At 34.6% G+C, this 18760-nt stretch overlaps 1 protein-coding gene across 8 annotated transcripts in view; it reads right to left on the bottom strand.

Annotated features, from left to right (window-relative positions):
- Positions 1-18760, bottom strand: part of USP34 (ubiquitin specific peptidase 34) — a 140726-nt gene that overhangs the window by 58730 nt on the left and 63236 nt on the right. For all 8 annotated transcript variants that reach the window (XM_072857477.1, XM_072857483.1, XM_072857482.1 and 5 more), the window contains 17 exons: positions 18042-18157; positions 17830-17957; positions 16594-16683; positions 15636-15731; positions 14322-14404; positions 12825-12979; positions 11772-11885; positions 10719-10818; positions 10420-10579; positions 9861-9987; positions 9618-9765; positions 5251-5351; positions 3550-3759; positions 2780-2905; positions 1863-1985; positions 1653-1736; positions 1237-1323 (listed from right to left, as the gene is read on the bottom strand). In XM_072857477.1, the coding sequence (XP_072713578.1) occupies positions 1237-1323; positions 1653-1736; positions 1863-1985; positions 2780-2905; positions 3550-3759; positions 5251-5351; positions 9618-9765; positions 9861-9987; positions 10420-10579; positions 10719-10818; positions 11772-11885; positions 12825-12979; positions 14322-14404; positions 15636-15731; positions 16594-16683; positions 17830-17957; positions 18042-18157 (2048 nt within the window). The remainder of the gene's footprint in view (positions 1-1236; positions 1324-1652; positions 1737-1862; positions 1986-2779; positions 2906-3549; positions 3760-5250; positions 5352-9617; positions 9766-9860; positions 9988-10419; positions 10580-10718; positions 10819-11771; positions 11886-12824; positions 12980-14321; positions 14405-15635; positions 15732-16593; positions 16684-17829; positions 17958-18041; positions 18158-18760) is intronic.

The following is an 18760-nucleotide window of genomic DNA, read 5'->3' as shown; positions in this document are numbered from 1 at the left end:
AGCAGAATGTGCATTATGAGAGTAAAATTAACAAAAATAGAGCACCATGTCACAGCAACCCGTGAAGCAGATCAGCTATCTAGCACCTATACACACATAAGTCAGGACTCCGTACTAAGGCACTCAGTTGCAGAATCTGTTCCTATTTTCGCAGTGTGGTGCATACTTTCTGGACAGACCAATAAAAGCAATCATACAAACTTTTGTTTATATACTGAATAGAGAGAAGGACAACTCGTTTCTAATATTGAAATAATTTTAGAACAAATACATCAAAATCAGTTAAAAACTATCAAACTTTTAATAAAACATGTACCTGCCTTCTTTTTAACATTCCAGTAACTATCATCAGTTTTATACATAATATGTGTATGCTTGTTCATTTACTTCTTTTTATGTACATATGACTCAGAGCTTGGGATATTTCAATTTTTTTTTTTAAATCAAATACCATAGAATTGAAAATAAAAGAGAAAAATTAACTCTAATAAAAAAGTTTTCATTATGACATGAACTTAGCTCAAACTAATAATAGAATAATGATGGAAAAAGACATTATATAGGAACGACTAATAATAATGTTCATTATTGAAAAATGACTCTATTAACGCTGCAGCCACAATGTTACCACTTTTGTCTCAATGCCAACAAGAGAAAATGATATTTCTTGGCCTCTTCAGAGGGGAAGATAACTAACAGAATACTGCTTTTAAAACAGACTATAATAAAAGTTTCCAAATAACAACCTTCCCCAAAACAAGCAGAAAAAAGGCAAAAATAAATCTGGCAAATTTTGACTTTTTAAAACAAAGTGTGATATGCAATAGTATTATCAAAGCAGTTGCAATCATTCCTAAAGATGGAACTCAGACTGTTTTTTTTCTCTAAGATGTTCCCATGACCTACAATTTTACATTCTACAAACCAGGATTTTTTAAGACTGGACAAAAAATTAAACTAAAAATACATAGAAAAATACAAAGGGTGGTTTTAAAATATAAAAAAGCACAAGTATGACGTTTGTTTGGTTGGTTTTTTTTTAAAGAAAATAACTTCGTCCAGGAATATAAAATATTCAAGAAAAAGATGCTACTGCATAGACTCTGGTGGCTTCAATTATAGAATTCATTTATTTCACTTTCTATAGAAAAGTAACTATAACAAAGGCTGAAAGTAATGTAAGTCTTTACAGGACAGCTATGTTATTCTGGAGAAAAAGGGTGAATAAACACCTACCACAGTCCATGATTCCTGTTCTTTAGGCTCTAAGATTCCAGAATTGAAAATTTCTAATAACTGTTGGAGCCCTCCAGCAGCAACAAACTAGAAGTATATTATGGAACCAATGTGAGAAAAAACAAATACAGACATATCACTAAGTTCAGTTAGACACCAATCTAACCTTAATACATAAATAAATAAATAAAAATCTGATAAACTATTCAGCTGGATATTTTATGAAAAACAAAAGAAAGAGTTGTACACAACTATGAGAAATTTACAGGTCTGATAACACAGAAAAACTTTAAAATGTTATACCTAAATTTGAGATAAAAACCTCTAAGATAGATAATGCTTTAAATGGGTTTTCATTTTATATCTTTTTAAAAAAACTATATTAGGTATCACAGAATACTGTAGAAAAATCAAACCTTGCAGCTCCACGTGTTTTTACTATTTTCTATTTGATCTTCACTCGAATCATCTGAGTCTGGGTAAAGATCGCTATAACTTCCCTAAAGATAAGCAAGAACAATTCATTGTAAAAACACTTAAAGAATTAAAATACTATAAAATAACTCATCAAGATATACTTTGGTTCACAGAGAAAAACATGTATTCTGTGCAAGAAACTCTATTACCGTAGATTCACGTCTTATTCTCCTGTTGGGCTTTCCCAAAGCTTCAATAATTTCCAGGGCATACAAAAGTTTATGGGCACTTTTTATTCGCAGAAGATCCTTCCAGCTAAAACCATCATTACCCTTAAAAGATAAAAAAAGACAGAAAACAATTAACACAATTATATGTAATGCTGATCTATCTAAAAAATGCATGGAGAGGATTTTTAAAGTGACATGGACAAATTATTTGGGTTTTAATTTCATCTATTATTTGAAATTAGACAATTTCAAGCATATTTCTATACACAATTAACAATTTGAATGTGAATTCAGCAATGAAATTTGAGTAAACCTCCAACATTGCTATAAGCTAAGGTACACACAATTTTAAACTAGAGAAAGACAAATGTTGTACTCTAAATTATAACTTCCACCAAAATTTTGATGTGTGTGTCCATAAAGAACCGTAATAGCTAAAAACTGTTAATACGTAATTTCAACAACTATAAAGAGGAAAAAATTTCATCTATAGGGCAAGAAAACAACTAGGTAAGTACCCATGTTTTGAAATTATAGAAGAGAGTACCAAAAGGACTACTATCATAACAGTCATAATGTTAAAGCAAGGCTGCAGCTGAAGAAACTGCTGTTTCAATTCAAACCAAAAGATCGCGACAGTTAGTACTGACTATTCTTTTCATTTGTTAAATACTTTTTTAAAAAAAGCCATAAAAACAAACTTCAGGAACTAACTGACATCTATGTTTAGTTTCATTTCATAAGAATTATTAGGTTTGTTTATTTGGTTTACTCGTGCCTCAGCCTACTTAACATAATTACTACTTAACATTCCTATTTGGGGAAAATTCAACTAAAACACTAGGCACCAAAACATCCATGTCAATAAACATGTGAAACAAGCATTCTTTGTTTACCTGCTCATCCGAAATATTCTGGAATGCCTGCAACATATTAGGGCACGTTGGCAGAAGCATTAACAGTTCCCAGACACGTCTGGATAAGTTTTCTGCATGGAGATGGAGTTCTTCACATCTTGCGCTCTGACAAACCATAGAACAACCATTCTTACTGTGAACTTCTTTGTGAAAATTACCTTGCTAAGATTTCAAAGTCCAAAAAATTTATTTATTCTTAATTAAGAAGCTGTTTCCTATCTAATGTAAATCCATAAATAGAACATGATAGTTGAAGTCTCACTGAACCTGCAAGAAACTAAGTTCCATTATCTTTACAGTGTATCACATACTTTGAAATATTTGAGTGTAAATAAAACTTAAAAATAAACTACTGGTTCGAATACACTAGTGGTTATTTAATTTCCTACAAGCTAATGATGGCATATAAGACACAAAACTTGAGTTTTTGCAATAAAACCTTCACAAACTTTCTTCAAGCCAATTCCCATTATTATTCCCCACATCTACTTAAATAATCAATATTCTTGAGAATTACTTTTTTATAGCTTCTACAGTATTTAGAACATTTAAAATATATCAGAACAATGTTGCTAAGAAAATCAGAAAAATCATGATAATGATCATACCATACGTGAAATGCGAATATACAGAGAATAAGCACATCTAGCAATTGGATAGAGTACACAAGAAGTAGGCTAGGTAGGAAAAATAGATCCAATTAAATAAGACTTAAATGTAATTATTCTAATAAAATTACTCTAAATTACCTCACTATCTTCCATAGCCACTTCTCCAGAAGGAGGCTTAAAAGAGGCAAGCATCTCTAACAAATCAAAAAGCGTGGTAAGATGAGGTTCTTGCAGGAGTAAAAGCATTGGAATGTTGTCCTTCTGAGGAGGAGGTAGGCAGGATGCTGGAAGCTGAACACCTTCACCTTTACGTTCTCTTCTTGGTGCGCCCAGGGACACAAACACCATCTAGAAACAGAGAGAAACAACAAGGAGGAGAGAGACAATTTTAAAAATTCATATGCTAAAACTATGGAATGTTTTCAACAGGATTAGAACTAAGAACTTAAAGATACACCAATATCTTTGTTGTCAAATCTTTACTAACCAGCATTTTGAGCAACTGCTATAATTAAAGCTTGGCTTTGCTTTCGCTTAAGGCATTCATGGTGTAGTTGCATACACTGTTTGCTGTTGTTACAGTAGACAGTCCTGTTTCCTTGTCCCTCATCCCTTATTTTGCCATTCAGGCTGGGGAGACTCTAGTACTGGTCTGACTTCTCAGTACATTAATGAAATGGCACAAAAACTAATCCAGAGGAAAAATGAGATAAATTGGCTCAAAGGGCCAGAAAAATGCTAGCGAGGGCGTAGCAACACAAATAGTAGTGTGGTTGGAAAAGCAGACGTTTGTTACACTGGCATAACCATGTTGTGGAGAGCCATTCTCAGATGAACTGTTCCTGCTGACTAGTTATCACCTCCATATATTGATCACACCCAGCCATTCAAACTGAATGCTACTGCTCCTCCAAGTTCTGCAAACATAAGAATCCATCTGATTGCACCATAGTTCAATTCTGTAAAATGATCTATGTTATAAGAAAAAATTATTTTAAAAACTGGTTTTGCTTTTGAATTAACCCATTTAGCAAAAAGAACTAATGAACAATCAAAGACGTAGTCCAACAGATCATCCGATTTGGAACCACATGAGTCTAGATAGACTAAGCGCTACAATTGCTAACAGCCAGCAACGGCACATGTTAGCATATCGGCCAGTGATAATCTTTCTAAAAGGATGTTAGCAGAGCCCTGAAGGTGTACAGTATGAGTTTAGTTTTCCTTTAGATAGAAAGGACATATGGGAAGATCTGCTGGTAAGTTTTTTTTACAGTCCCACCTCCCTAAAACAGTCATGATGTCATTCACAAATCAAATCTGGCTTTTCCATACTGTTGACTTCAGCAAGCTTATAAGCAGACCACTCTAACTGGAACTCTGAATTGAGACAAAAAATTCCAGATGAGCATTAAAAAATGGTTCAGATTTAATCTGTGAAAGGAGAGAGCTAGTACCTGCTACTATGGAATTAGTATGTGTTCAACAATTCAGACAAAATATGGTATTTGATTCTGGTTTCACTGGTCCTTGACGAATGAAAAAAAATAAAATTGTACTTTTATTCCTTGAGTTTTCACATCTGCTAACATAACTAGAATTAGGCTTTTAAAATTATTAATTATTTTAAAGACCGACAGCAGCAAGGACCGATGGCATTAGTTTGAGCTTACAGGAGGCACATATTGGATAGTGTGAAACAACTACTTTCAGAAAACTGTAGGATGCTCCCAAAGAAAAGTATACCTTCCACCACCACTACATATATCAGCTGCACAAGACAAAAGCAACGTATCAAGCAATCTTTGTCAGTGACTGCTATCTATATGCTGGTAATACCTGCATATCCTTAAAACCCAATTCATGAAGTGTTTTTTCATCATAATCGGTTGTCAGTTCATGCCCAGATGAAATCATCCTCACAGGTCCCATGAGGCCACCTAGGATGAAAACATATTTCAGTAAATTTCTGGAATCATAGTTTCATTTTCTCATCAAAGTGTGAAGACTCATTTTTAATAGTACACTCTTCAGCAGCAATTAAAATGAGGCAAAAAGATAATGCAATTTCCTTGTGAAAACTGGTTATTACGTTAAACTAAATTTACTTGCATGTATTCAGAAATAACCTTTTCAGTAACAGTTCACCCAATCTTGTAGTGAAAAGTGTTCACAATGCAGATTAAAACATGCCTTCATATTTTGTAGTAAATTATGCTATGCCAGAGAAGGATAATGGAAAATGATTGTGATCATCAACAACATCCCTTTGTATCACACACCTGTGATAAAGTCAGCAAAGGCAAAGAAGCCATGATTAAGCTTACTTAAATGTAAGTTGGAACTCAAGATGCCACATACTTCAGAAAGGAAAAACTGAGAACACCCTTCAAAGAATTCTCAACATTGAACAAGAAATCCGAACAATTAAAAGATTAAGAATTTAATTTCATTTGGCGCAGACAATCAAGCGGTAACCGAGAATCACAACGCACAATGACTTTATACCTCAGAGTACTCATATAGTTCTAACCACCAATTCCGGTGCACAAAGGTATTTGTCATGGATTGAAATTTGCTATGTTTTCGGCCACTGTTCTTACAAGTACACTTTTTCCAACATTAGGCCCTGGTCCTCCACACCAGTGAAGAGCAGCCTTACACTCCCACTATAGTTCAACACTGGGATTTCAATGAGGCTTTTTCAATTTTTTTGAACCTCTTACAGAAATCTTACGAAGTACTCAGAGCTCTGTAACCTGAAAATGCTTCAAAACAGTCCATTACTTGCCTACATGAACATAGTATTCAAAGACTATGGGTTAAAACAAAAAAAGCCTATGTATACGCAGCGAACCTCAACTTCATTCTTTCACTGTCGTAAAGACATGCACGGTGTAGGGCACGTGCAGTCAGCCTACTGCTTCTGGTAATTCCTGAAAGCCCGTCACCCGCAGTCTGCAGCCTCAGAGTCTCTGCTGATGTATGCACACAATAAATCCAGGTGATGCTTCCCCAAACCAGCTGAGATACGCACCCAACTGCTGACGTTTCCAAACTAGAGCAATCCATTGAGATGTACACATAGTAACTTTGATGGGACTGCCAGGTAAATGGAGGTATCAGGCAAATACATATGATCCTCAAATCCTGCCCAAACAAAATTTCTGGGATGTTCTTGGGAACAACTGGATAGACAGCAGCCCTCCAAAGACATCTGTCAATTAACAATAAAACCATGAAGGTTTTATGTGGAGCTGGGAATAATCTCACGTATCTACCACTGTTCCCATCCTCCTCAGCTGGCTCCTTTGAAACTTATCAATGCAGTCAGGCAAAATAATTTCAAACAGATAAAGGCAGGCAAACACGTCATCCACAAAAATAATACAGAAATCTACCACCCTCTGCACTTCAGCAAACTAGTAACAGATTTCAGAAGAAAGAATACAACAACCAACCTGAGTGACAAGCAAATGCAATCTCACATTTCTCTGGGCAATGCAGATTTCAAACGAGCAAGAGATGTTACAATAGATATTGGGATCTCAAAAGAATTATGTGGTAAATGGAAAAAAAAAAACGTTTATTATAGTGAAAGAGTTAAAAGGAACATTAGTAAATGTGAATGCATCTACTATTTACAGATACATTCCCAAAGTTTTGGCTAGTGGGCATTCTTGGATATTCCCTTGACAGAAGCATGATGGCAAAAACTTCAGAAATGTACCTGTAACTAATAAATGCTTTAAGGTTCTTTTAGCCCATCTCAGAACCTGCAGCTTCACTTTCCACATTAATAGTTAGCTCACTTCTGTAACAACCTGTTAAACATTAGTTTTCGGTGTCTTCATCTTCTCAAACTAAACTTCCCTTTAAGACAACAGGCGTTAGATGTGACTGGTATCACTTCAGACCTACCATTTGTTCATGCATCCCAAGAGCAGGAAAATGAAAGTAACACTTTGTGCAAAGATGCCAGAAATGAAATGGCCATCTACACAGTGGTGAAAAGGCAGGCTAACAAGAGCACCAGAGGAGGCCAACAGTGTGCAAGTGCCAGTCAGTTAACAACAGATGAAACAAATCAAAAGTAGCAAAAAAAAAAAGTGCAAGTCTAGAATTTCAAGAGCCAAAAGTTGATACAAATATTCTGTTATGTCTATCTATTTCATGGCATTGAAATCCCACCTGAGAAAACAACTAAAACCCAATTAAGCACAACAAGATCTAGCTCTGTAAGGAAAAGGCAAGAGAAAAACTTGTACTCTGATATGATGAGCCTTTAATTTTTACTGGAATTTGATAAACTCTGCTCAGATTTCTAACTAAATTGATGAAATAATCACCATTTCAGGTTCCTAACCAGGAATTGGGTTTTTGTTGTAGATTAACTAATACAGGTATACTAAAATGGACGCAGTAAAAGGTCACTGAGACGGAAGTGTGTGCTATGTACCTTACAATACATGTCTCCTGTGATGCAGAATGACCCAAGTTTTGAAGTGTAAACAGTCAATACACTGAACCATAATTCACAGAGATCTTTGTAACCAAGAAAATGTTATTAGAAAGCCCTTTCTTTTTTTTTAATCTATACAAAACAGTCCCCAAAATAGGGTATGGTTGAGTAAAACTACAGGCTTTAACCGCAGCTCTCAGTTTCAGTCCTATCTTCTCAAAATTAGCAGTTGAAAAGTAAAAATCATGTGACTAGATTATTCCAAACACACGGTGGCATGCACAGAACAACGCAGAAACACTTCTTCAGGAGTTTGGTTAATAAGAGATTTAGCCTCTTACAGGATTTTATGCATCTATCAGCCAACGCAGACATCAATTACAAGACAAAGCACTTAGAGGCATTAATACAGGTTTTAAACCTAGCAAAGGACACTGAGTTTATCAACTGACAGATACAAATTTTATGGTTCTCCAGTTTCCCATAGTTATGGTATGTTAATAATTAGTGTAATAAATACAGAAAAAATAAAACAACATCCACAAAAAGTGTACAAAATTATGGATATCAGCACAGGCATTCTACAAAACAAAAGACATTGCACATATATAACATGACTGAACTGCAGCTGCTGTAGGACTGCAATTCTGAATTTTCTGAATCATGTGTTTCTAAAATCACAGCTAAAACAAAAATAAAAATTTCTCCTATGTGGCTACACTTGGTGGAAAACAAGATAGTTTCTGCACTAAAACAGCTTCTGACAAGTGGCTGGAAAACAATTTCACAAAGAAGGTGATTAGGATGTCTAAAACTCAGTCTGGTTTACTGACGGTGTGTCTCATTAAAACGTTTTTTTTTAAAAAGTTGTTAAACTATGAAAAGAGAGTCAGATTCATGTTTACACATATACTAATGGTCAGTGGTGTTGGAAAAAGATGTTCATGGACAGAATTTGTTCAGATAACATGCATTACATGCCAACTCTTGCTCATAATGAGAAAGAAAGAAAACATTGAAGAGAAAATAATTCAGAAAACAGTAACATTTTGAGCAGCAGTAACTGATAAGAATGCTATAATATATAGCATCAGCAGGATTTAGAAACTGTCCTCCTCCTAAAGGATAAAGCAGAAATTTTCATTCACTCAAAAACACATAAAGAAAGGGAACAACAACAGGAAGCACATTCATCAGACTGTAAGCAAGCAATGACCATCCTAGGAGCAAGGTGACATTCCAAATTAAGAGCATCAAAAGAGGATGAATGATTATTTTTGCTACAGGATGATCAGGAATTAAAAAGCAGTTGCAGGAGTAAGGAAAATCTTACAACTGACTGGAATACATATATGTAGGGTATAAATTATGAATCTGAATTATGACTTCAAATTCTGAATCAGTGGCAGAGCCAGAAATGTATAAATTTCACAAAACGTAGAATAAGGTTCTATGTAACAGAGTCTCCAAATTACAAAAAACAGTGTAATTAAAATAACAATGAGAAGAAAAATAATGGGGGGGAAAGTCTGTTGGGACTTGGAGCTTGGCTAGATCTAAGAACTTTTGGCAGATCTACATTTTCTTTGCTATTTCAAATAATTGGTAGTGCTTAAGAAACAATGCTATTAACTAAAAGTGAGGGTGATGCTAACTGTAACTACAGCTAGAAGAAAAGAGATCATAATGCTTGCTTATTTAGGATATCTGGGGAAGAAAAAGACCATAATCTTCTATAGCTTACCAGGGAAATCCCCTTTGCGGCTGCTTTGGCCAAACTCCTGAAGCTGTGCTTGTTGATTTATCTGCTCCTTCTGCAAATTTTCGTACCAATGGGTGACTTCTGCCCGTAGATCGGCCACCTGATCGCTAGGATACATTTCTATAGTCATCTGAAATAAAACACGTATTTTATTTTTCAAAGGGCACAGTGGACTTACCGAAATTTAACAATGTAGGATATACTTGTAAAAGGGCTTTTAACTACCTTGTCAGGAAGCCCAGCTGGCTGACATACAATTCTTAGTGGTAGTGACTGTTTGTCACTCAGGGCTTTCAAGTGACTGCTGATACCAGTACCTTCAATCTGCCACTGTCTCAGATGATATGCAAACCTTAGGAAGCAGGTAAAAAAATTGAAAAAGTATTTTTGTTAAAACCTGTTTAACAGAAACTTTTGACAAACAATGAGAGGAAAGACAAAACTTGCACCTTTATTCACTGTTTTTTGAAAATAAGAGGAAGTTATTGATATCCTCACTATTTTTCAAATAAAACTAAAATAACTTTGAAAAAGTTTCTTTGGTGAGGGATGGGAAAACATGAACCACATCCCTATGTCTTTATACAAGGACAAGGGCCAACTCTTGTAACTGTTTAAACCTTATATATTACCTTTCAAAATTATCCACTACTATCCTTAATTTACACAAAGAAAACCAAAGAAACTAATTCTTAAATTAATAATAACTCATAACTCATTTATCATTATGATAAGAGGAATGTAAATAAATTCTGCATCCAAATACATCAATGGAGCTATTTACCTTCTCCTAAAAGCCTCCAGGTGTGTCTTCAGCATTAAGAGTCCTCTTTCAATAATGGTCAGACTCGAATGAGAGTCTTGCTCAAGGTTACTAGAAGCTATCATCAGACTCTCCATACACTTGCTAATAAATTCCTGTTCTTTTTCCAGACCAGTTTTACCTGTAATATCAGTTAAAGTAAATTATAGATGCACAACTTTGGGACTATGCATTTTAATACTAAGAATATAAAAAGAGGATAACGCTAGATATTCTTTAAAACATTTCAAACAGAAAACCAAACAAAAAACAGTTCATACCATTGATATAATAAGAGTTGATATACTGGATAGCCGCTCGACTGACATCACCAGACTGTGCTCTTAAAGCAATACCCCAGAATTGGTCCATGCCACACAACTGTTTTGACAAAAGGAAAACAAACACAGAAACAAAACATTGCCTCATTATCTTACTGGCAGCGATGCTTTTCTGACCTGAGACATTTTATTTGCCTCTTGATGCAATTACTAAAAACATCTCCATTTTTCCTCTTCACGGGCTCTAATCACTGCACACGTCAATTACTATAAAATTCTAACTTTCACAGAAATATTTTCATACTTTGAAGCATGAGGAGAACTGGTTAATATTCAAAAGAGTGAATTTCCATTTTTGACAAACAGGAATACTTTTAAATGACGCCTTAAAACCACAACTATTATTGGTATTCATTGCAAGGATAGAAATTTTAATTAAAAATTGCTTCAAATCAATTCACAGAAAAATATCCTACATACAATTTTATTTCTAAGATAGCTTCTCTGTATAAAAAACTACAGAAGAAAAACTTCTGAAGCACATCATACATAAACTGAGACACATTTTACAACAGATTTCTAGTCAGAATTAAATATGCCTAAGAGAATATCATCTGAATCTTATTTATAAATGTTACAAACCCATTCTTTAAACACAATAGTGAATACAGTTCAGTTATGCTAAGAATATGATAAACTGCATAAAGATAAGCAGGCAACAGGTATCACTTTCTTTGTGATGTCCTATCTCTATCTCTAGAGACAAAAGCCACACATGCTCAAAGTCAGGAGGGAAGGTCAGGATCATTGGCCTCTCTTGTCATCATTTCACTGTCCCACATTTGGAACTTTTGAGTCCGAAGCTTCCAGGGCTCTCCTCAAGGCCGAAATCTGTACAGACCTCACCACTACAGGCCGTGACGTTACTATCTCAAATTAGTAAACAACATTCAAGCCAATAAGTTCTCAAGAGATACCCCATTGCAGATAAGTAATTTAACTTTCCCCTTCCCTCAGAAAGAAGAAAAACATGAGCACAGAATCTAGGCTTACCTCTGAGTTTGAGCCACCATCATATGCACTAGTGGCTAATCGAGCCAAATTACACAAATGCTGGAAGAGGTTTAGGCCAGTCATACTAATAGTTTCAGGTTTTAGTTGCGGCATCTAAATAAAATGAATGCACTTTAGTATGGAAAAAAAATTCAGTGATGGAACAGGTAGCAATTACAGGGTATTTATTTCATTAGCACAGAAAAGCGTCATTGTTACTACCAATCATATTCGAATGTAGTAGATCAATTAAAATTTATTCTTGCAAAAGATCACACTCTCTGAATTTTATACACAATACAAAAAATCAACTATAATTGGCTTAAACAAACCTCTTTACCACTGATTTGGACTGTAACAGTGCAGAGGGAACAAAAATTATTATTGTAACATTTAGCTGCTTAACAGCAGCTAAATGTTACAATAATAAAACAGCAGCTGTTTTATCAACGGCAGTTGATAAAACAGCAGGACAAACTGTTAGCATACATAACATGTCCGTTCAAAAAAACTCATACGCTTACAAAACTAGACGAAAACCGTGTAACCTTGAAAAAGAACTAGACTACATTAATTATTGCACAATCTATCCATTTTCTAATGCCATCTGTCAAAACGGATGGGACTCCTTGCAAAAAGCTCCACTGCTGCATGTTTGTATTTTCAGTGGATGTATCGATGAGATTTATACGCCCCTCCCAAAAAGAAGAAGAGTCATTTTTGTAGTCGGATAACTATATATCATAAAGGAAAGTATAATTTTTGGTGGCTTTTTTTTCAAATTGAAATGAAGTGCTACATAGCTTCAGATACAACACACAGACTACTTGCAAAGAAACACTCAAGTATAATACTCATGTGAAAAGAATTCATACCAATCCATTCCCCTCTTCCTTTGAAGCAGAGAAAAATCATTGCATAACAAGTGGGGCCCTCCCAGAGTACTGCAGACATATTTTTCATAGAAACAATTTTAAATTTGTTAAATAGTGCTGATATGGAAAGAAACACTTTTATTAGATTTAATAAGGTTGCAATTAACTCTCTACCTACCTTCTCCAAAAAAAGATGCTTGTAAGTCTCCATACCCATAGCATGCTGATCTTTACTTCGTACTTGATTTAAAAACCAGTGTAGTGCATCATCGTAGCATTCAGAATCTTCTACTAAGCAGTGCCACAGTATGTCCACTTGTTCTAAACTCAACCCTAAAATTAGGGAATTATTTTTAACTACTCCTTTATAACATCAAATATATAGCGACATTCCACAAAACCCAAGAATACATACAGAAAAATCAGAATAGTTTTTGTTAGGACAAGAAGTTTTTGGAAAGAACAAAAGAAAAATGCACCACCTACCAATTAGGAATCCTACACTTTCCCCTTTTAGAGCTGGCAATCAGCTACAGTTTTTTGGTCATTAGTGCTGTCAGTGGTTACTAAACCAATGGGTAGCGTGAGCTGACCTGCGATCTCGTACCAAACAGCAGGTTGTTTCTCAGTTCATAAATAATTATTAGGCACAACCTAGAGTCCAGCTTTGAGCTGGGTATTGAGACTGTGGCTGAAAATAGTATCTCTAACTATTTCATTGTTATTCCTTTCAAGGAAACTGTAGGTTTATTTTCTTAGTTGGCATATGAACATTTGTGATCCCAACAAATTTCTTTAAAAAGAATTGTGGCAATCCTCTCAACAATAGCAAATAAGGTGTTACTCTCTTGGCAACAGACATTCTCATTCCTTCCTGTACTCTACTCTAATGATCAGAGGGACAAGCCATGCATTGTATGCCAACTTTGACTACCTATAATGAGACTACCCAAATGACTCCTCCGTTCAGTCGTTTTAATAAATGACCTCTATAAAATCAACTGAAAGTCTGTACAGAGCTGATGCTGAGACAACACTGAAGGCTATTAGTTTACAAGGGTTTAAGACGAGAGCGGCCAAAACAATTTATGGAAGGGAAAGCCACCAAGGGTTCCTAAAACCACAGAAAATGATGTTCTACTTCAAATTCCATCAGCCACATCAAAAGATTTCTATTTTTAACCTTTTAGAGTGAAAAGATTTCAGCATCTGTACAGATCAACTATCATACAGACTACTACTTTTGCAAATGACCCTACAGGGAGTGTAAACCAATTTCTGACAGTATTAAAAGATAAAGAATTACTCCTTTTTGGTATCACAGTGCACTCCAGTAAAAGATCTCTGGGAACATTATGGACATGAACCAAAACCCACAAATACAGAATATATTATCTCCATTTCAGTAATTACTACAATCCCAGTATTTAGAAAAACTGAAGCCCAGAGGACATAAAATTTGCTCTCTCAGAAGTGCAATAGAATCCAAACTCCAATGTTGCTTCTGTGCTTTTGTCAAAAAAAAAAATCTTCCTTCTTTCAAAACAGTATCAGAGATTATTTAAAATTGTATCTGTTTAAAATATTATATTTATTTAAGCTAACACTAATTATTAAGAACTGTGTGACCCTTACTATGAGGTGCTTCTCTGATAAGGTAACCTCAAATACTTACTGAAATGATCTGGTGATCCTAGAGTTGAAAACACACAGGTCAGGAATTGAAGACGAACCTGAACTTCTGCACTGTGGCTGTATCTAGAATTTAAATTTGTATTAAAACAGTAGTTTATTTAATTGTTTATTGCCATAACTTTTTTTCCACTCATTCACGTGCCTCTTAAAAGCATAAACAAATTTTTCTTCTCAGTTTCTTTCTGAACTTCTAGTTCAGTATATAGTCTAGACTCCAGTTGTACACATTACAAGTGGAATGACAAGTGTACCAAACAAGTGGAATGACACACTAGTCACTACTAGGTAAGGTACTTTTTCTGTTGGTTTTTTTGGGGGTGGTGGGAACGTGTTTTTTTGGGCATACAGTCCACTTCAAGTGCATCATTTTGTCATTAGCACCTTGCAGGATCTGACCTTAATTTTTTCCCTAACTTGTAAAATGCTGATATTTCTACTCTGAATTTCTGATCCCAGCTGATACACACTCTTTATAAAAACATTTTCATAACATATAAGAATATTAAATTTATTTCTGTTTATAAGGTAGAAGCTTAAGGGTCAAAGGAGCAGAACAACATACCATTTTGCCTGAATTTAAAGCAATTCATCCCACTTTCAAACAGCCTATGAAGTAATTTTTCACTAGAGCAATGTCCAATATAAAGGTGTATGATGAAGTAAAAATTTGACCCATAAATAGCAATATTTTTCTGTTGTGCATGCCCATATTTACATACTGAGTTTGACATCTGTCAAAACATGAATAGTCTATTCCTCCGTGATTGGGATCTAGAAATTGTATCACTTGTAGATACAATTGAGATATTGTATACTTGTAGATATTGTATACTTGTAGATACACTAGTGATATCAATTGTATCGCTATATACACCTAATTTTAATCATCCAGATTGGAAAGTGCGGATGAATGTGTTAGAAATAAACTACTGCAAAGGTTAAAGATAACAGATTTTAAAAAGGAAACATTTGAATATGATATGAAATCACTTTTTATGATATGAAATAACTTTAAATTGATTTTAATACAAAAATCTTCGTGCTTTATTTGTAAACAAATATTCAACATAATGTCTAACAAAAATGACATGAGAGTTGTTGTGTGGTTTTTTTTAAGGAAATGGAAGCTATTTAAAATGTTATTATTTTTACAGACCTTTGTCTTCCTAAGCATATAATGTACCTGTAGAAAGTATTTACTTATAAGAACACATCAGAAGCACCAGAAGAAAAGCAGAAAAGAAACGTTTAAAAACATAAAATATCAAACACTCAAAGTCAGTTGTGTACTTACAATGCATGTTTATGTCGTCCTTCCCTGACTGCCTGAATGTAGTGTACCAAATTATCAAAGAAAAGTTTCATCATATTAAGTTCCTTTTCTGCCCACCTGTGTCAATTTAAAGGGCAGAAAGTATTATGGCTTGCTTAAAAAGATCAGAAAAGCTACAGAAATTAGAAAGTTATTATAGGAAAATTGCATACACATAAAACCAAAATAAACATTCCATTTTCCATCTACCATGAATTCAGGTGTATTTTCCAGTACAGTACTCTCTTCTTCCTTTTCGTTGTCGTTATTTTCAGGCATAGGACTGATAGAGAACCCTCCCTTTTGAGACCATGAAAACTGTTCCTAAAGGCCCTAATTCAGAAAAAGTTTAAGCCAAAACTCAGAACTGGGCATATATTTAAATGTCATGTCAAAAAGGCCAAGAAAAATTGCTGATAATCACTGTAATCTTTCCCAGAAATTCCAGCAGTCCGTTCTCTATAGTTAGACCAGCTAGCTATATAGTTTGTTCTAGTAAGGAATGCTGTACTATATATCTTCATATTTTAAAGGTTTTCTTATAAACCAAATCTTTTGTTACTGAGAAGCACTTGATATACAGTCAGAACAGAATGATGCAACATCAATTTACCACAACCTTTTACAATACACTACTACTGGATGTCTAGTACTGTCTGCAAGTCCTTTGGGATTTTTTTCATCTCCACCCTTAAAGGGTGGAGATTAAAAAAAAAAAAAAATATTAGTCTTCACCTCAGTTACGACAGTAGTGCGTATTATGAAGAAATCTAGGCCTGAGTGATCAGACAAGCTCATACAACTAAGCCAGATAACAGACAGATGATAACCTTAGGTCATTATTAATTTGGACCACACTAAAGGAGCAACCTTTGCAGCAGTCCCCTAAATGTCATCACTTCTGTTGGTTTAGTCTGTTGGGGACAGGGGGCTTACTTACATTGTTATCCAATGCGTATCATAACTGCTCCCAAATTGTTGAAACGTACCAAACAGCTTTGGAAGAAGACGAAGTGAAACTACTACTGATCTAAAGGAGAAAGAGAGAAATGACGAAAATATATGCTTGTTACAAAATTAAAATAGTCGATTCTAAAATTACTTTGAGAAGCTCAGGTTCAGTGAGCAAACAGGCTAACCAAAAGCACTGGAAATATCCATGTGAAGTTTACCATCGTGTCAGCCTATTAATTTTCTGAATCTGAATTACACATACTTCAAATTCTTTACATGTAATACCTTGGACACACAGCTGTTGGACAAGTATAAAAATAAAACAGTATACATTTTTCTTATTAAAAATTATTTACATTTCAAGATAAATTCTTCTTTTTGAGTTTCATAATACTTATCTTTTGAAAGCAAAATGAGTATGGTTTTTCTACAAACAGATGACATAGTAGAAATAATCTGCCTCCAACCATTATAGACACAAAGTAGGTGTCTACTGTAAGACAACTATCTAGGAAAACTCAAGAATTGCATAAACTGCATGTAAAGGAACTTTTGTATCCGTGACAAGTATCTTCACATTTATTTTATTAATTAATATCTCAGTATGCTTGTAACTCATCTCACAAATACAGTTCTTAGCAAGGTAACAACCTAACACTGCAGGCGATGTCCAGCAGTTGATTGGCTGTATCAACAAAATAAATTCCACTTTTGCCAGTCCTCAAACGGTACAATCTCACAGCTTTGGCTGGTATTAAAACAAGTTATCTGAGGTCAAGGTATTACTTCTACTTCCAGCTGCTTCTTCACAGAAATTAAACCCCACAACAGACTTGGTGGGAAAGAACATGTCTGCTCCTCAGACACTTGCATGTAAAATCTAAATATTCAATTAAAAATGCTTATGCTAAGGCACTTGACCTTGCACTCAACTGGCTAAGATATGGACCCAATTTTACCAACTGGCAGGAAGGCAGTAACCTCTGGCAGACAGGAGAACAGACAAATGCAACAAGATGAGAAATTCAGGACACTGATAGAATAGAAAAATGGAACATCAGATACAGCCATTAACACCTTGAAAACTATTTTTATACTTTTGCTTTTGTCTGGTTTAACTTGTCTTCCTGTAAAGTTAAATAACTGTTACAGTCAACTAGGATTTCCTATAGGTTGCAAAAAAGGATAAATGTAAAAACAGATAATTTATGATTCAAGTTACCTGTTGTTTGCTAAATTTTCTAAGCAGCCTTCAATAAATCTCATTCGAATCTGTCTGTCAGTGAACCAGCATACTAAAGAACAGAGCAGCTTCTCTGCTTCATTTATTAACCCTTCAGAGAGATGAATCTACAGCAAGTAGAAAGAAAGGTCACTGAATAGTATATATTTATTTTCTTTTAAAAAAACATTATTTTCTGGTATTCAACTTACTGCATCTTCATCCTGGACCAGATCCCACAAAAGGGTATTTCCTTTCTTACAAACATTATCCAAATTAATGTCCGTCACCGCATTGCTATTATATTGATGTTTATGAACTGCTGGTCCTGAACAAAATATAAAGACCGTTATTGAATAAATAGAAGGAACTATCTAATCTGAACATTATTCCCTAAGTGCACGAACAACAACATGCTTTATTTGTAAACTTGGCTATTTTAAAGTGCATACAACAACATTGTAAGTGCAGCCTTTTTCCACATATGGGTTCTTAAAAGAAGACAAAATGTTATGACCATACAAGAAGTCAACAGGACAGTTAAGCCAGTATTTACACTGTTTTTAGCTAATGGCAAGGTGCAATAAAAACAGTACTTATGAAGTGCAGATGCAGGTGCAATTGCTTTTTAATTTAATTAGATTTAATTTATAGTGTAATTAATATATTTCTTAAGTCTTTCTGTAGCGCTGTGGTCCGAAGGGAGGTATCTTTATAACTACCATGGTTGGAAAGCAAGAAAGAAGCATGTTTCAATAAATTCCCCTCATACTGCATGATCTCCTATATCTAACTAAAAAACAGGAAAAACAAACACCATTTTTTATATATGATAAAGTATCAAAGCGCATGATTTTAGAAACTCATCTTGTTTTCATAAACACTGATAGACATTTTCCTTCTTCTATGTGGCCACAGCTGGCACCATTCA

Source organism: Ciconia boyciana, chromosome 3 (assembly GCF_034638445.1).
Source record: "Ciconia boyciana chromosome 3, ASM3463844v1, whole genome shotgun sequence".
Taxonomy (NCBI): domain Eukaryota; kingdom Metazoa; phylum Chordata; class Aves; order Ciconiiformes; family Ciconiidae; genus Ciconia; species Ciconia boyciana.
Note: the sequence above shows the minus strand (reverse complement) of the source record. Positions and strands in the feature narration are given on the sequence as shown.